The 15,754-nt window shown below is 42.1% G+C and overlaps 2 protein-coding genes across 2 annotated transcripts; one reads left to right on the top strand and one right to left on the bottom strand.

Annotated features, from left to right (window-relative positions):
- Positions 1-7,315: 7,315 nt before the first annotated feature.
- Positions 7,316-9,851, bottom strand: LOC105037376 (protein RETICULATA, chloroplastic; the record flags this gene model as incomplete). Its single annotated transcript, XM_073248574.1, is given in 5 exon segments — positions 7,316-7,385; positions 8,169-8,389; positions 8,479-8,577; positions 8,678-8,786; positions 8,788-9,851. Coding segments are annotated over 5 exon segments (1,032 nt in total), but the record flags the coding sequence as incomplete, so codon positions are not given.
- Positions 9,852-13,164: 3,313 nt separating this feature from the next.
- Positions 13,165-15,754, top strand: LOC105056879 (pentatricopeptide repeat-containing protein CRR2, chloroplastic). Its single transcript, XM_010939222.4, is given in 2 exon segments — positions 13,165-13,525; positions 13,528-15,754. Coding segments are annotated over 2 exon segments (2,031 nt in total). The 5' UTR covers positions 13,165-13,488; the 3' UTR covers positions 15,522-15,754.

Raw genomic sequence — 15,754 nt, 5'->3', positions numbered from 1 at the left:
CACTGGTGCGGACACCAGAGCCATCAAAAATCGGCAACATAATTTAAGTTCGATTTGGATCGAAGAAGCCTCATTAAATTGATTCTACTTCAGTTATTTATTTTCAGTCAATAAATTTTAATGCATTTGGCTTTGGGTCCATAGGGCCATACTTGGATTTGTCCACGTCACCTTTGGAGCCACCACTCTCCACATGCCAAGAGAAGAATATGCATGCCAGCATATGCCGTGCTCATGCCAAGTTGTGTCAAGCATCAAGCACCCACATGAAATTCCATTTCTTCCTTAGAATTCCTTAAGAGTTCTTGGCTACTTACTTATTTTGTTGAAGGCTGATTTCTTTCCTATGGTAGATTATAATGCTTTACTTTTTTGTGGAGGGTTGATTTCTTCCTTATAAAAATAAGAGATTCCTAAACAAATAGGACCCTTAGAGTCCTATATAAATCCTTGTATCTTTCATGAAAAAAAATAATGAATGATTTTACAAACTCACAAATACTTGTGTCAATCGCTCCGAGAGGGAGAGGGTGTGAGACCCAAAATCGCCCCACAAGGGGAGGGTGTGAGGCCCACTTTCTATCCTATTCCTTCTACTTAAGATTCAGTGTTCCTGCGACTCTGATCGACTCCACCATCTACCCACGCAAGCCTATTCCGTCAAGAGAAGATCTGTCTCCTCCAGAATATTCATCTGTCGTGCTGAGAGAAGGAGTGATTTCTTATTCTACAGATCATATGCTGTCAAGGACCTTCGTTCCTTAACAGTTGATCTTTGATTTTTTTTTTTTTATCCGATGTTGGTAAAGACCTAGTTCTTTATCGATGGATCTGTTTGGTTAAAAGATTAAGAGCCCTAATCAGAGTAGTTTCTTAACTACCACGATCCGGATTCTTATCATCTTCTTGGATTTCTCACGGGTTTAATGTTTTATTTTCTCTCGTTCCATTCTTATTTCTTTTTTTTGCATCTACTCGTGAGCATGTTTAATTTCTGCTATCTGTTTATGAAATTTTTTATTACTAATTGTTTACTGATCTCTCGAATGGCATTCGTCTGTATCATTTAGATTGATCTCGCTTTAGTCTCGTATCAATCAATCACGCCTCCTGAGCAGAGTATAGGCAACTATACTGTCTGTCCTGGGAATAATGAGCCCCTGGCCGGACGTGATTTGTTGTTGATGAACAGAAGAGAGCTTGATTATTAGGATTGATTTTCTTTTTAGGATTGTCCCGCATCAATTTGGTATCAGAGCAGGTTGATTAGGGCTTTAGTTTAAATTCAGCAATTTAAATTTTCGCAAGTTAAATTTTCGCACTCTAAATTTCGTACTTTACTTTCAAGCATTTTAATTTTATTGCACCTTATTTCTGCATCTTAGAGTTGCATGACCACTAGATCAGGTACCTGGTACCAACATCCTACTTCCCCACCCAACACCAATATGGATCCCAATATAGCAGCCATCATTAATGCTCTGACTGAAAAGTTTGATGACATGAAAAATTTTATGAAAGCCATGGATGAGAGAATAGTGGTATTAGAAGAAGCTAGGCAGAAACAACCTGAACCTGAGTCTCTCCGACTACCTATAGGACAAAGAGGTAGGAATCTAGAACTTGATCGACCTATAGGGGCACGTCCGCACCATAACCAGTTCGATCAAGATGAGCATATTCTTAGGAATGTGAAAGTCGAAGCCCCAAGTTTTGATGGTTGTCTAGATCCGAGAGAGTACCTAGATTGGGAATCAGGTATGGACCACTATTTTGGATGGTATGAAATGTCTGAAGCAAGGAGAGTTAGATTTGCTAGGATGAAATTGATGAGGCAAGCCCGACTTTATTGGGAAAGTGTAGAGCGTCTTCTCAATCAGAGAAGACAAGATCCGATAGAAACCTGGGATGAGATGAAAGAAAAACTCAGAGAGAAGTACCTCCCCACCTCTTACCAACAAAGACTTTTAGATCAATGGCAGAGGCTTACTCAAGGGAATAGATCAGTCACCGAGTATATCACGAGATTTGATGAATACCTCATGAGATGTGGAGTAGCCGAAGATAGAGTTGTTACCTTATCTCGATTTAGAGCTGGATTACGAGAGGATATTCAGCGTGAGCTCTTTCTGCGAGAGGTAACCACGTTGGAACAAGCTTATCAACTTGCCTTAGATTTTGAAAGATTTTCTAGATATTCGACTCCCCGTCGTCCTGAACCCAACCGAGTAACCCCTTCTGGATCGAGACCTAATATTAATCAAACTCCTAGTAACAGACCTCCACTTACAAATCCTATTGGGAGAAAAGAAGATAAAGGAAAAGGAGCTATAGGAGAGTTATCAAAAGGAAGTAGTTCCCGATCTCATTGCTTCAAGTGCCATGGTTACGGTCACTTTGCTGCACAATGCCCCAACCGATCATTATTCGTAGAAGAATTAGAAGGAGAAACTCTAGAAAATATTGAGGAGGAAGTTTATGAAGCTGATCCAGATTTAGCCGAGCAATTTGAGAGTACTGAGGACATCCTAGATTATGCCACACCTGAGTCAGACCTTAGGCTTGGAGTCGTTAGGTATGTCCTAGCCCAAACTAAGGAAAGTGAAGACTGGCGTAGGACCTCTATTTTCCATACCTTCATAAAATTTGGCGATAAAATTTGTAAGGTGATCATTGATAGCGGTAGCTGTATCAACGCCATCTCCACCGACACGGTTAAGCGATTAGGATTAACTCCTGTAGATCATCCTAGTCCATACCGTGTGTCTTGGATTGATTCCTCCTCTATTCCCATCAAATTTAGATGTCGTGTGCCCATCCAGCTTCATTCCTATCAGGATCATGTGTGGTGCGATGTCTTACCCATGGAAGTCGGAAGTATCATATTAGGTCGGCCTTGGCTATTCGACAATGATGTTACGATTTATGGCCGTACCAACTCCTGCAGCTTTACTCATCAGGGTAAGAAGATCACGATTAATCCTTCCTCACCTAAGGCTACTAATAGAAAGATAGGCGATGGACCAAAAGAAAATCTTAAGAAGAAAAGCCTCAATCTGATAGGTGCTAAAGAATTAGAGACGGTCATGAGTGAAGGATCACCAGTTTGGATGCTTGTTGCTAGAGAAGTTCGTGAGGATTCTAAGGTGGATTATCCTAAGGAAGTAGCTAGCCTTCTTGCTGAGTTTCATGATGTCTTTCCTGAGGATCTTCCAGATTACTTACCGCCTATGAGAAACATTCAACATGCCATTGATTTAGTTCCTGGATCTACCCTACCCAACTTGCCCCACTATAGGTTGAACCCTAATGAGCATGCTGAGCTACAAAGACAAGTTGGAGAGCTGATAAAAAAAGGATTTGTGAGGGAGAGTTTGAGTCCTTGCGCGGTTCCTGCACTACTGACTCCAAAGAAGGATGGTACATGGAGGATGTGCATAGATAGCCGTGCCATTAATAAGATCACCATTAAGTACCGCTTTCCCATCCCTAGGTTAGATGACATGTTAGATATGATGGCCGGATCCACTATCTTTTCTAAGATCGATCTTAAGAGTGGTTACCATCAAGTAAGGATTAGACCGGGAGATGAGTGGAAAACTGCTTTCAAGACAAAAAATGGTTTATATGAGTGGATGGTGATGCCATTTGGATTATCTAATGCTCCTAGTACCTTCATGAGGTTGATGACCCAAGTACTACGACCATTTATAGGAGTATTTGTAGTCGTATATTTTGATGACATTTTGATCTATAGTCGAACTAGGGAAGACCATTTAGATCACCTCCAAAGAGTGTGTCAAGTTCTTAAAACAGAAAGCTTGTATGCTAATCCTAAGAAGTGCGCTTTTATGACAGACCATATCATCTTTTTAGGTTTTGTTGTTACCCCCAATGGTGTATCTGCTGATCCTGAAAAGATTAGAGCAATAGTTGAGTGGCCGGTGCCCAAGAGTGTGCATGACGTGCGGAGTTTTCATGGATTAGCAACTTTTTATCGTAGGTTCATAAAAGGGTTTAGCACCATAGTCGCTCCCATCACTGACTGCATTAGAAAGGAAAATTTTGAATGGACTAGGGCAGCCAATAGAGCCTTTCTAGACATTAAGGATAAGATGACTCATGCCCCAATCTTACGTCTCCCTGATTTTTTTAAGGTTTTTGAAGTAGCGTGCGATGCGTCAGGAGTTGGGATTGGTGGTGTCCTTAGTCAAGAAGGTCATCCGGTAGCATACTTTAGCGAGAAACTTAACGATTCTAAACTCAAGTATTCTACCTATGATAAGGAGTTTTATGCGGTAATTCAAGCTTTAAGATATTGGAGGCATTACCTGCTACCGCAAGAATTTGTTTTGTACTCTGACCATGAGGCCCTTAGATTCCTGAATTCTCAAAAGAAATTGAATTATAGACACGGTAGGTGGGTCGAGTTTTTGCAAGCCTATACTTTTGTTTTGAAACACCGTGCAGGTGTAGAGAATCGTGCTGCTGATGCCCTGAGTCGTCGTCATACTTTGCTGTCCACCGTTAGTATAGAAGTTGTTGGTTTTGATAAGATTAAAGAAAATTATGAGGAGTGTCCAGATTTTGGTGACATACTTACCGCTTTACGTAAGGGGCCATCTAGAGAACGTAGTGAATATACCCTTCAGGATGGTTACCTATTTAGAGAAACTAGGCTGTGTATCCCCCGTACATCTTTGAGAGATTTTTTAGTTTGGGAATTACATGCTGGAGGATTAGCTGGACACTTTGGTAGGAATAAAACTATAGAGTTGGTAGAAGCCCAGTTCTTTTGGCCAAGCTTGAAAAGAGATGTCGCCCGAATTGTTGCCCAATGTAGAACATGTGCCGTGGCCAAGCAGAGAAAACAAAACACCGGCTTATATACACCCTTACCTATACCAGACTATCCTTGGCAAGATGTTAGTATGGATTTTGTTTTGGGATTACCTAGGACAGCCAGGAAGCATGATTCCATTCTAGTGGTTGTAGATAGATTTTCAAAAATGGCCCATTTCTTGCCCTGTTGCCAAACGTCTGATGCGTCGAAAGTTGCAAGGATATACTTTGATGAGATTGTTAGACTACATGGATTGCCTAAAACCATTGTTTCTGATAGGGATGTTAGATTTATGAGCTACTTTTGGAAAACCCTATGGCATCTTTTAGGCACAAAACTAAAGTTTTCTTCTGCCTATCATCCGCAAACAGACGGTCAGACCGAAGTGGTTAATAGGAGTCTTGGAAATCTTTTGCGTTGCTTGATTGGGGAACATATGGGTAACTGGGATCTTTTGCTGCCCCGAGCCGAATTTGCATATAATAGCTCTGTTAATAGGTCCATTGGCATGAGTCCTTTTGAAGTAGTTCATGGATATCAACCTAGAAAACCAATAGACCTCATCCCACTACCCATGCATGCTAGGATTTCCGAATCTGCAGAGTCATTTGCACAGCATGTCAAGAGTCTGCATAAAGAGATCAGTAAAAAAATTAGTATGAGTAATAAAGTTTATAAACAGAATGCAGATTCTCATCGACGTGTTCAAGAGTTTGCAGAGGGAGACTATGTGATGGTTCGATTGAGGCCTGAACGGTTTCCTCCCGGAACCGTGAAGAAGTTACATGCCCGAGGAGCAGGTCCATTTAAGATCATAAAGAAAATCGGATCAAATGCGTATGTTGTGGACCTACCTTCTGATTTTGGAATTAGCTCTACTTTTAACATTACAGATCTTGTCGCCTATAAAAAACCAATTCGGATACCTAGTGAGCCATTTGAGCCTGAACCAACCTTTGAGAGCGAACCTATCCCTGAGTGTCCACCAGCCAAAATGTCAGCAAAACACGATCAGATTGAGAGAATTTTGGATGAGCAGATCCTTTCCACCCGGAGTCGAGGCTATCAGCGGTATCTGGTCAGATGGCGAGGTCGACCGGAGTCTGAAGATACCTGGATCACTCGAGAAGAGCTGCAACGCATTGATCCCGATCTACTTGAGCGTCACCAGAGCGAAATCGATCCACACTCGACAGGGTCGAGTTTTTTCCACCTCGGGAGAATTGGTGCGGACATCAGAGCCATCAAAAATCGGCAACATAATTTAAGTTCGATTTGGATCGAAGAAGCCTCATTAAATTGATTCTACTTCAGTTATTTATTTTCAGTCAATAAATTTTAATGCATTTGGCTTTGGGTCCATAGGGCCATACTTGGATTTGTCCACGTCACCTTTGGAGCCACCACTCTCCACATGCCAAGAGAAGAATATGCATGCCAGCATATGCCGTGCTCATGCCAAGTTGTGTCAAGCATCAAGCACCCACATGAAATTTCATTTCTTCCTTAGAATTCCTTAAGAGTTCTTGGCTACTTACTTATTTTGTTGAAGGCTGATTTCTTTCCTATGGTAGATTATAATGCTTTACTTTTTTGTGGAGGGTTGATTTCTTCCTTGTAAAAATAAGAGATTCCTAAACAAATAGGACCCTTAGAGTCCTATATAAATCCTTGTATCTTTCATGAAAAAAAATAATGAATGATTTTACAAACTCCACAAATACTTGTGTCAATCGCTCCGAGAGGGAGAGGGTGTGAGACCCAAAATCGCCCCACAAGGGGAGGGTGTGAGGCCCACTTTCTATCCTATTCCTTCTACTTAAGATTCAGTGTTCCTGCGACTCTGATCGACTCCACCATCTACCCACGCAAGCCTATTCCGTCAAGAGAAGATCTGTCTCCTCCAGAATATTCATCTGTCGTGCTGAGAGAAGGAGTGATTTCTTATTCTACAGATCATATGCTGTCAAGGACCTTCGTTCCTTAACAGTTGATCTTTGATTTTTTTTTTTTTATCCGATGTTGGTAAAGACCTAGTTCTTTATCGATGGATCTGTTTGGTTAAAAGATTAAGAGCCCTAATCAGAATAGTTTCTTAACTACCACGATCCGGATTCTTATCATCTTCTTGGATTTTCTCACGGGTTTAATGTTTTATTTTCTCTCGTTCCATTCTTATTTCTTTTTTTTGCATCTACTCGTGAGCATGTTTAATTTCTGCTATCTGTTTATGAAATTTTTTATTACTAATTGTTTACTGATCTCTCGAATGGCATTCGTCTGTATCATTTAGATTGATCTCGCTTTAGTCTCGTATCAATCAATCACGCCTCCTGAGCAGAGTATAGGCAACTATACTGTCTGTCCTGGGAATAATGAGCCCCTGGCCGGACGTGATTTGTTGTTGATGAACAGAAGAGAGCTTGATTATTAGGATTGATTTTCTTTTTAGGATTGTCCCACATCAAACACCTTGTAAAAATCAGTTCCAAACCGTTGCTGAACTGAAAATCTGCATCCTGGTCTTTCAGCTTCAAAAACACTGCATCAAACATGGAGGCAATCCGCTTGCTTAGGAAATATTATAGACATTCCAGAAGATAGTTAAGTAGTTTCAAGGGAATATGGCCAATGCATAGTACAAGAAGAACATCAAGACCTGTTTAATTTAGATAAGCCAAAGTGAAAAGTTAGAAAATCCAAATCTCAAGGTAAGTTCGAGCCACACTGCAGGTGATCAAGCAATGAGATTTGCTATTTTCAGGGCATAAATCAAATGAAGTTTGCCCAGCAAAGAGAAACTGTGATCAGATTGGCAGCTGATTAGAAATTTAGTTTTCTATAAATCTTAAATCATTCAACGAAGTTTCATTTTTTGGACGCTAATAATTGAGAGCTAGACTCATCATGTAGCTGAAACCCTATGTCATTGTTTGTTAAAAAACAGGCAGTTCATAACATAAAACTTAGCATGCGCATGCCTACTAATGTACATATGGCGCAAGTTTTTGGAACACTCAAGGAATATTGAAGAGTCATAGGGTTCTCCATGATATCAAGTCTTAAAAAATAACTGATCTTTGGTTACATAATATAATAAACTACTCATCAAGATTACTGAATAAGTCTGTTACTAGACGAGAGTTACTTTCAACTACACATCGAAAAATAACAGATTAAACCACTATTCAATTACCATTATTTGCACAGCTGAAAGAGATTAAAAAGATATAAAATGATTCTTAGACATTCTTTTTCAATAACCAGGTCAAATGATGATGATGTAACTCAGGAAATGGTAAAAACAAAATGGGTTACCGCACACCCGCTAGGCAGAGCTCCATAAGCTCGTGTTATGCATCCAAAAAATCCTTCTGAAGCAGATGGCTGCCCAGCGCATGCGTATGGTGCTAACATACCCACCAAAGCTACATTAACAACTATACCTACCACTAGATCTGCAGCATACAACTCAAACTCTGCCGAGAAATCCCTGCCCCTCTTTTGAACTTCAGCAAATGTTGCACAACAAGAGTCAATAATTATCTGCATTGAATAAGAAGAAAAATTAACAACACCTCAAACACTCTTAGGAGTCTATCCAAGCACATCTCAGGGAATACAATGTAACAGACCTCAGTGCCAACTTTAAATAGGAAGGATGGATCGGCAAGCATTCGGTTCCGAAGGAGTGAGCAAGACTTCATTGCAAAACCTAGAGGCCAAGCTGAGGCCTTCAATTTGATAGTGAAAGGTTAAACTACTTTAAACATTGAAAACCTTCATGATAAGATGTGAAGCCTTTTTTTTTTTGGCCAAATAATGAAGAAATACCTGCAATTCCAAGTATCTCAAAAGAAGAACTTTTTGGATCCCTACAGTTTTTGCATCTTCTAACATGTCGGAAGGCAGACTGAACCCCTGCCTCTCTGATCGCTTCATTGAACTTTAGTATTGGCCCAAACTCATCGTCTTCTCCGTTATTTTTTTCGTGATCACCATCATTTCTGCCACCATCACCTCCCCGTCTGCCTGGTGGAAATTTTCCATTACCACCAGATCCATCAGGATGATCCATGCCTCCATTTCCAAAATCAAGGTTTGGATGATAGTTTGATTTAAGAACGCAAGCTTCCTTTTTTAAAGAGGCATCACCTCCCTCCTGTGGAATAGTGATTCTCGTATCTGTGGAATCTGCTTCGTCGGGGTGCTGCAACTCACTCCTGATCTCAGAGCTCCCTTTCGTCTTCTTCGAGAAAGCACCACCAGCACTTCTCTCAACGCTGAAAGAAGCTCGAAAGGTGGTCGTTTTCAAAAACAAACTGCACTCAGCAGCAGGATCACTTTGAAACCCAAAACCCCTAACCTCGACTCCTCCTTTTCTACTCTGGCCCCTCGAAAAATTGATGCCAGTACAGCCGTCACCATGAAAATAAGTGGAATTATACAATCCAAAGTTAGAACAAGAAAACGCCATCCGATTCCCTGACTGACCTAAATATCTACACCTAAAGCGCACCACTGTGTTGAACCCTCAGAATCTTGCTGGTTTTCTTTCTTGAACTCGCAAAAACAGTTTTCCTGATTCAAGAAAACCTACAAATTTCTCAAAAAGAAAAAGAAAAAAAAAACCTACATATTTGTGTGGACCAATGAAGGGCATAAGTTGCCTTGCTTAATATTGAAGCAGAATCGGCCACAGAAAAGCCTAAGATTTGGAAGGTAGAGAGGAACAATTTGTTTTAATCATTGTTGAAATACCTAAGAACAGTGAGATTTATGAAGCCAAGAAACTGGGAAAGAAAAACAAACAAGCAGAACTATAAACTAGGAGATCTGAGCACGCAGAAGACACCAAAAACGTCAAAGAAAGAAAATATATGTGCTAGAGGGTACTGATTCTTATTGGATTAGAGAGAGGTTGTTGGATTGACTCAACCGTACGCAATGGGATTGGGAGAGGGAGAGGGAGAGGGAGAAGCGGCATCGTGGAGATGTAGCCAGGGATAAGTACCTCAGTCCCGCCCGGCGTTGCTGCCCAGCTCGCGAGATGCATCCAGGCGGTGGGCAGGGATCCTGGGTTTTAGGCCGTTAGATTGCATTTCGCCATAGGCATCGAAGCCATTAGTATGGCAACGTGGACGAGGCTGGCTTGTGCACGTATCACGGTCAGGTCTTACGTGGACTTAGTCTCTACGGACACATTTGATTTGATTTATCAGCAGAATTTTTTTTCTTAAAACATCATTTTTGAATAGCTGATTTTTATGAATATAATATTTAAAAAAAATAAAATATTTAATTGATAATAAAAAAAGTGTAGTATTTCAAAATGACCTGTGTTTAATTTAATTTTTATTTTTTTAAAAAATTATGTAAAATATTTGTGATATCCTTAACATGGAAAAAAAAAACTTATCCTATTCAATACATTAATATTATTTATAAATTAAAAATTATGATGGTTAAGAATAATTTTGATCATAGACTATGATAGAGGAAGATTTAAAGTATTGTGATAGAAAAAATATTTATTTCAATCTTAAAATTTTTATTGGTTTAAAAAAGTATTTTTTTTAAAAAAATCTTTTATTTTCTGTCCTATAGAAAAATCAGACTTATGTTCTATATACATTTTTTTCATAAAATATAAAATTTTATTTTTATAAAAATATATTTTTATAATTTTTATTTTTTTTTAAATTTCAATCAAATAAAAATATTTTTTCACTTTTTGTCAACTAAATTTTCCCTCTTCACTTACCACAAACCAAATGAGTCTTAACGTCCACTCAGCTCTCCCTGTCTATTTTCAGGATTATTATCATCAAATAAATTCAAACAAGAAAAAGGGGATTAATCAACTGTGAAGATAAGGCCTGTGAACAAGTACACGGCGGTTATCCAAGATCCGGAATCATATTGTTACCATGTTTTGATGCACATGATCATTGATGGGGTGAAGCAACTCTAAATCACCTTGATGTTGCCTAATTGGTATTCTAGTATCCTTTACTTCAAAGCACCCTAAAATATCATTAATGAAAAAGGAAAGCTACAGATAGATACAATTGGGTCAATGACACCAAAATTTAGCCACTATGATCCACAAGCTATTGAGATTTCTCTTCCTCTCACTTCTATCAAATTTTCTATTATTTTCTCTCAAAACTTATATTACAATAATCATCTCATAGCAGTTGTTGAAGCTGTATCTGTAAACTCTTTATATTTATAGTATGGTCAAACATAATTGCAAACAACTAGTATTCTAACTTTGTCAATCAATTAACTATACTAATGAATACAAATACATGATGGATATTGATATGGCACAAAACTAATCTCCCTATCATGGTTGAACGTGTGGTAAGCAAATTTGAAAAAAATTGAATTCTAAAGGTTACGCAATAAAAAAAGAAAGGATGGTTATGATTTGTAAGGAAGGAGGTTATGACTCGTAAGGATGGTTGCGGCTTATAATAAAGGAGATCATCGCTCATCTCTTGATTTTCCTCTCCGATCATAACTTCCTTCTCTATATAAATAGGGCCAAACAATCACAAAAAGAGAGATAGAGGGGCAGCTAAAGGTTTTTAAATTATCATAACATATCTAGTGGCTCATCCATCATTTTATGTTAAGATTTGACGCCTCGAGATTCAGCCCACATTAAGCCCACAGCGAGGCTCGCGGTGAAAAATGGAGTCCAACGAGACCAAGATCATCCGAAACGGAGCTCGGATGGAGGAGATACGAACTTTTGAAGTCGGCACGAGAATCGAGGCGGTGGAGGGCCGCCGGCGACCGGTGGCGGGCGGCAGCGGCGCGGCCGCAGGCGCGGCGTGCGGGACGCGCGACCCAGGCCTGCACGGGACGCGCGACCCAGGCCCGCGCGAGACGTGCGACCCAGGCCCAGGCCCACGCGGGACGCGCGATCCAGGCCTGCGCGGGACGCGCGACCCAAGCCCGCGCGGGACGTGCGACCCAGGCCCAAGCCCACGCGGGACGCGCGACCCAGGCCTGCGCGGGACGCGCGACCCAGGCCCACGCGGAACGCGCGACCCAGGCCCGCGACCCTTTGCCCCGGTCCACGGCGGGGCCTGTGGACCGTGTAGGCGTTTTCCACACGTTTCTCGCGGTCCACGGTATTATTCCGTGGACCAGAGCGCGATCCGACGGCATGGATAGCTCCCGGTCTTGATCGGACGGTCTGAAACGTGATTTGGGTTGATTAAGGAGTCCTAATCATAATCTAAGTCGTGATTAAGGTCTATAAGAGGCCCTGTGACGAACAGAGAAGGTGTGGTTCGGATTTCTCGCCGTACAGCACCGTACGAACCCGAGAAGAGAGAGAGAGGCGGAAGCGTTGCTGTGAGAGAAGGAGCAGGGTTCCTGGACAGCGGTCGCCAGGCTCTTCAGGGGTTCAGGGGGGTCTTCAAGAGAGAGAGAGCTTTTGTGAGGGGAACTTCAGGTGAGAGAGAATTGGGTGTACAAGGGTTGAGGGTGAGGTCTCCTCTTGTAAAATTTCTTTTTCATAGTGAAGTTTGCATGCCCCGTGGAGGCGAGCCCATTTGTGGCTGATCCACTTATTTTGATTATTTTTTCTTTTGTTTTGTTTCTTCTTTCTTCCTGCTGCATCGCGTGGTACTGAAAGGATCTTGAGAGGTGGTGTCCTGACCAGACATACACCAACATTTTACTTTGTTGGTTCTTAAGCTAATCTCTTGCAAGTCCTATTCATATCAAGCCGAGCATTTAGATCAAGCTTCTAAAGGCCAAACTTAGATCGAGCTCCTAAAGATCTAGCTATCAGGATCGAGGCCAAATCTTTCAAATCGAGCATTTGAGACTAAGCACTCTATTCTATTTTTTTTTTTTTATTTTATCTTTTCAATTTCTTACTATATTTTAAAATTTTTTTTGACTCGAGTATCCAAAGACTTTTATTGGATACACTCAAATAAATAGATTTTTTTTTTTTTTAATGTAGATCAATGTCTCTTTGCAGATTGACTGGCACCCTCCAGGCCTCCACCATAGTTTGGCAAAATTTTGACATCAATAGATGTATTTAAGTCTGGAACATCCCAAATTTCTTTTTTAAAAGGATGAACATGAAGAATAACTAACAGTGTAAAATCTAGCAAGAATCTGCAAATGGGACACCATGCACTGGTGCATCAAATATTATAAACCAACAGCAAAACACATATAGTCACCAAAGTTCCTTTCCAAATGTTTATGCCCTTCTCTACATTCTCTCAAATATCAAAAAATTTTATTTCCAGAAAAATAAATGGACTAACGCTAGGTACAGCCTGGTCATCATAGCTTCTCCGTCCCTTTGATTGGTGAATTCCCTTGCTCCAGCTTGAATCGGCCCCGCGAATATTTGTAGAGCATGCCACATCGCTCATCCCGACGGGGCTCCTGCGTTTCGGCCAATTCCTCCTTCCTGCTACCGGGTCCTCTAACGTCATCGAAGCTATTTGCTTAGCTCCTGCCTCCCGAGAAATCCCCCCACCTCTTCCTCGTTTCCGTGGCGCTACATTCCTCCAATAGACGCCATCCATCCGATCTCTGAAACCTAAACTCGCTCCGAACGGCCCACAACCGTGAAGTGCCTCAGAATTCTGGCTCAGATGTTTGCTTCTTGCTCTCACCCAGCCCTTCTTCAAGTCTCCTTCCTCCAAAACCTTCACAACTCCAGCTCTACTCACACTCCCCTCCACTTCTCTCCTTCAAAACCCTCTCCTTCATCAACTCCTCCTTCCAAGCTCCCTCACAGTGCCCCCCCTCCACCACTAACACCACCACCACTAGCCGCAGCAGCAGCAGCTACAACCATCTGATCCAATCCCTATGCAAGGAAGGCAACCTCAAACAAGCCCTCCAGCTCCTCCCCCAGGAACCCAAACCCACCCAGCGAACCTACGAAGCCCTCATCCTCGCCTGCACCCACCGAAACGCCCGCCCCTACGGACCGATCGTCCACCACCACCTCATCGACAACGGCTTCGACCAGGATCCCTTCCTCTCCACCAAACTCATCGATATGTATTCGCAATTCAGCTCCCTCGTCGATGCCCGCGACGTGTTCGACAAAACGCATGTGAAAACCGTCTTCGTATGGAACGCTTTGTTGAAGGCCTTTGCGCTGGCCGACGAGGCGGAAGAGGCCCTCTTCCTCTTTCAAGAAATGGGCCGAGCTAGAGTTCCGCCGAACAGCTTTACTTATGCCCACGCGCTCAAGGCTTGCATCGCTTCCTCGTCCCATTCGTCGTTGGCTTTCGATAGGGTGAGGCAGATCCATGGCCACATTGACCGACACGGATTCGAGTCTAGCATCTACGTGGCGACGACTCTCGTCGATTGCTATGCCAAGCTGGGGCATGTTTTGTACTCACAGCGAGTGTTTGATAGGATGCTCGAGAGGAATGTCGTTTCATGGAGTGCCATGATTGCCTGCTATGCGAAGAATGAGCGCCCTTTGGATGCATTGGAGCTCTTTCGGGAGATGATGCTGAGGGACCCTGATGCGATCCCCAATGCCGTTACCATGGTCAGTGTTCTTCAAGCTTGCGCTGGTTTGGCTGCACTTGGACAGGGGAGGCTCATCCACGCTTATGTCCTTCGAAGGGGACTCAATTCCATTATACCGGTGGTCAATGCTTTGATCGCCATGTATGCAAAATGTGGAAGTCTGGGGACTGCGCATCGAGTTTTTGATGGGATAAATGGTCGGAGAGATGTTGTATCGTGGAATTCTATGATTTCAGGTTATGGAAGTTATGGCTTTGGCGTTAAAGCAATCCGAGTCTTTGAGGCGATGATTCGTTCTGGGACATCACCAAGTCCTATCACGTTTGTGAGTGTGCTGGGCGCCTGCAGCCATGCCGGGCTCGTGAAGGAAGGAAAGAAACTTTTCGAATCGATGGTCCGGGAGCATGGTATCACACCTCGAGCAGAACACTATGCTTGCATTGTGGATCTCCTCGGTCGTGCTGGCCAGTTAGACGAAGCAGCTAGGATCATAGAAGGGATGCGAATCGAACCAGGTCCCACCGTTTGGGGTTCTCTTCTTGGAGCTTGTCGGATCCATGGTCACATAGAGCTTGCGGAGAGGGCATGTGTTCGCCTGTTTGAACTCGAGCCCATGAATGCTGGCAACTATGTACTTCTAGCTGACATATATGCAGAAGCTGAGATGTGGGAAGAAGTGAGCAGAGTAAAGAAGCTTCTCGAATCACAGGGGCTGCAGAAGGTGCCAGGATGCAGCTGGATCGAGGTGAAGAAGAAGATGTACTCATTTGTGTCTGTAGATGAAATGAATCCTCAGATCGAAGAGCTTCATGCTTTGCTGGCTCGGTTGGTGAAGGAGATGAAGGATAAAGGTTACATCCCTAATACTAAAGTTGTTCTTTATGATCTAGATCAGGAGGAGAAGGAGCGGATTCTGCTAGGTCACAGTGAGAAGCTGGCTGTGGCTTTTGGCCTCATACATAGTGGTAGTGGAGAAGTGATTAGGATCACAAAGAACCTAAGGTTGTGTGAGGATTGTCATTCTGTCACAAAGTTTATTTCAAAGTTTGCAGAGAGAGAGATTCTTGTAAGAGATGTGAATCGGTTCCACCATTTTAAAGATGGCGTCTGTTCATGTTTGGATTATTGGTAAGCTTGATGGTTCACAGCCCCTATCCAATTGAAAACTTCTCATATTCGAGAGATGATCGAGAGGTGTACAGCACCAGGTTATGACTTAAAACTAGTTACTAGGATCTGTATAGGGAAGATTTGAAACCTTTGTTTTTTGGTTTATCAGCATTATCTATCTAGTTGTTGCTATTTATGCCACAGAATGCAGTGTAAACATGTCACTGTCATTTAACATGATTTTTCCTTGTGTAA

This window comes from Elaeis guineensis, chromosome 14, assembly GCF_000442705.2.
Source record: "Elaeis guineensis isolate ETL-2024a chromosome 14, EG11, whole genome shotgun sequence".
In the NCBI taxonomy this organism is placed as follows: domain Eukaryota; kingdom Viridiplantae; phylum Streptophyta; class Magnoliopsida; order Arecales; family Arecaceae; genus Elaeis; species Elaeis guineensis.
The sequence above is the reverse complement of the archived record's forward strand: the minus strand, read 5'-3'. Positions and strand labels throughout refer to the sequence as shown.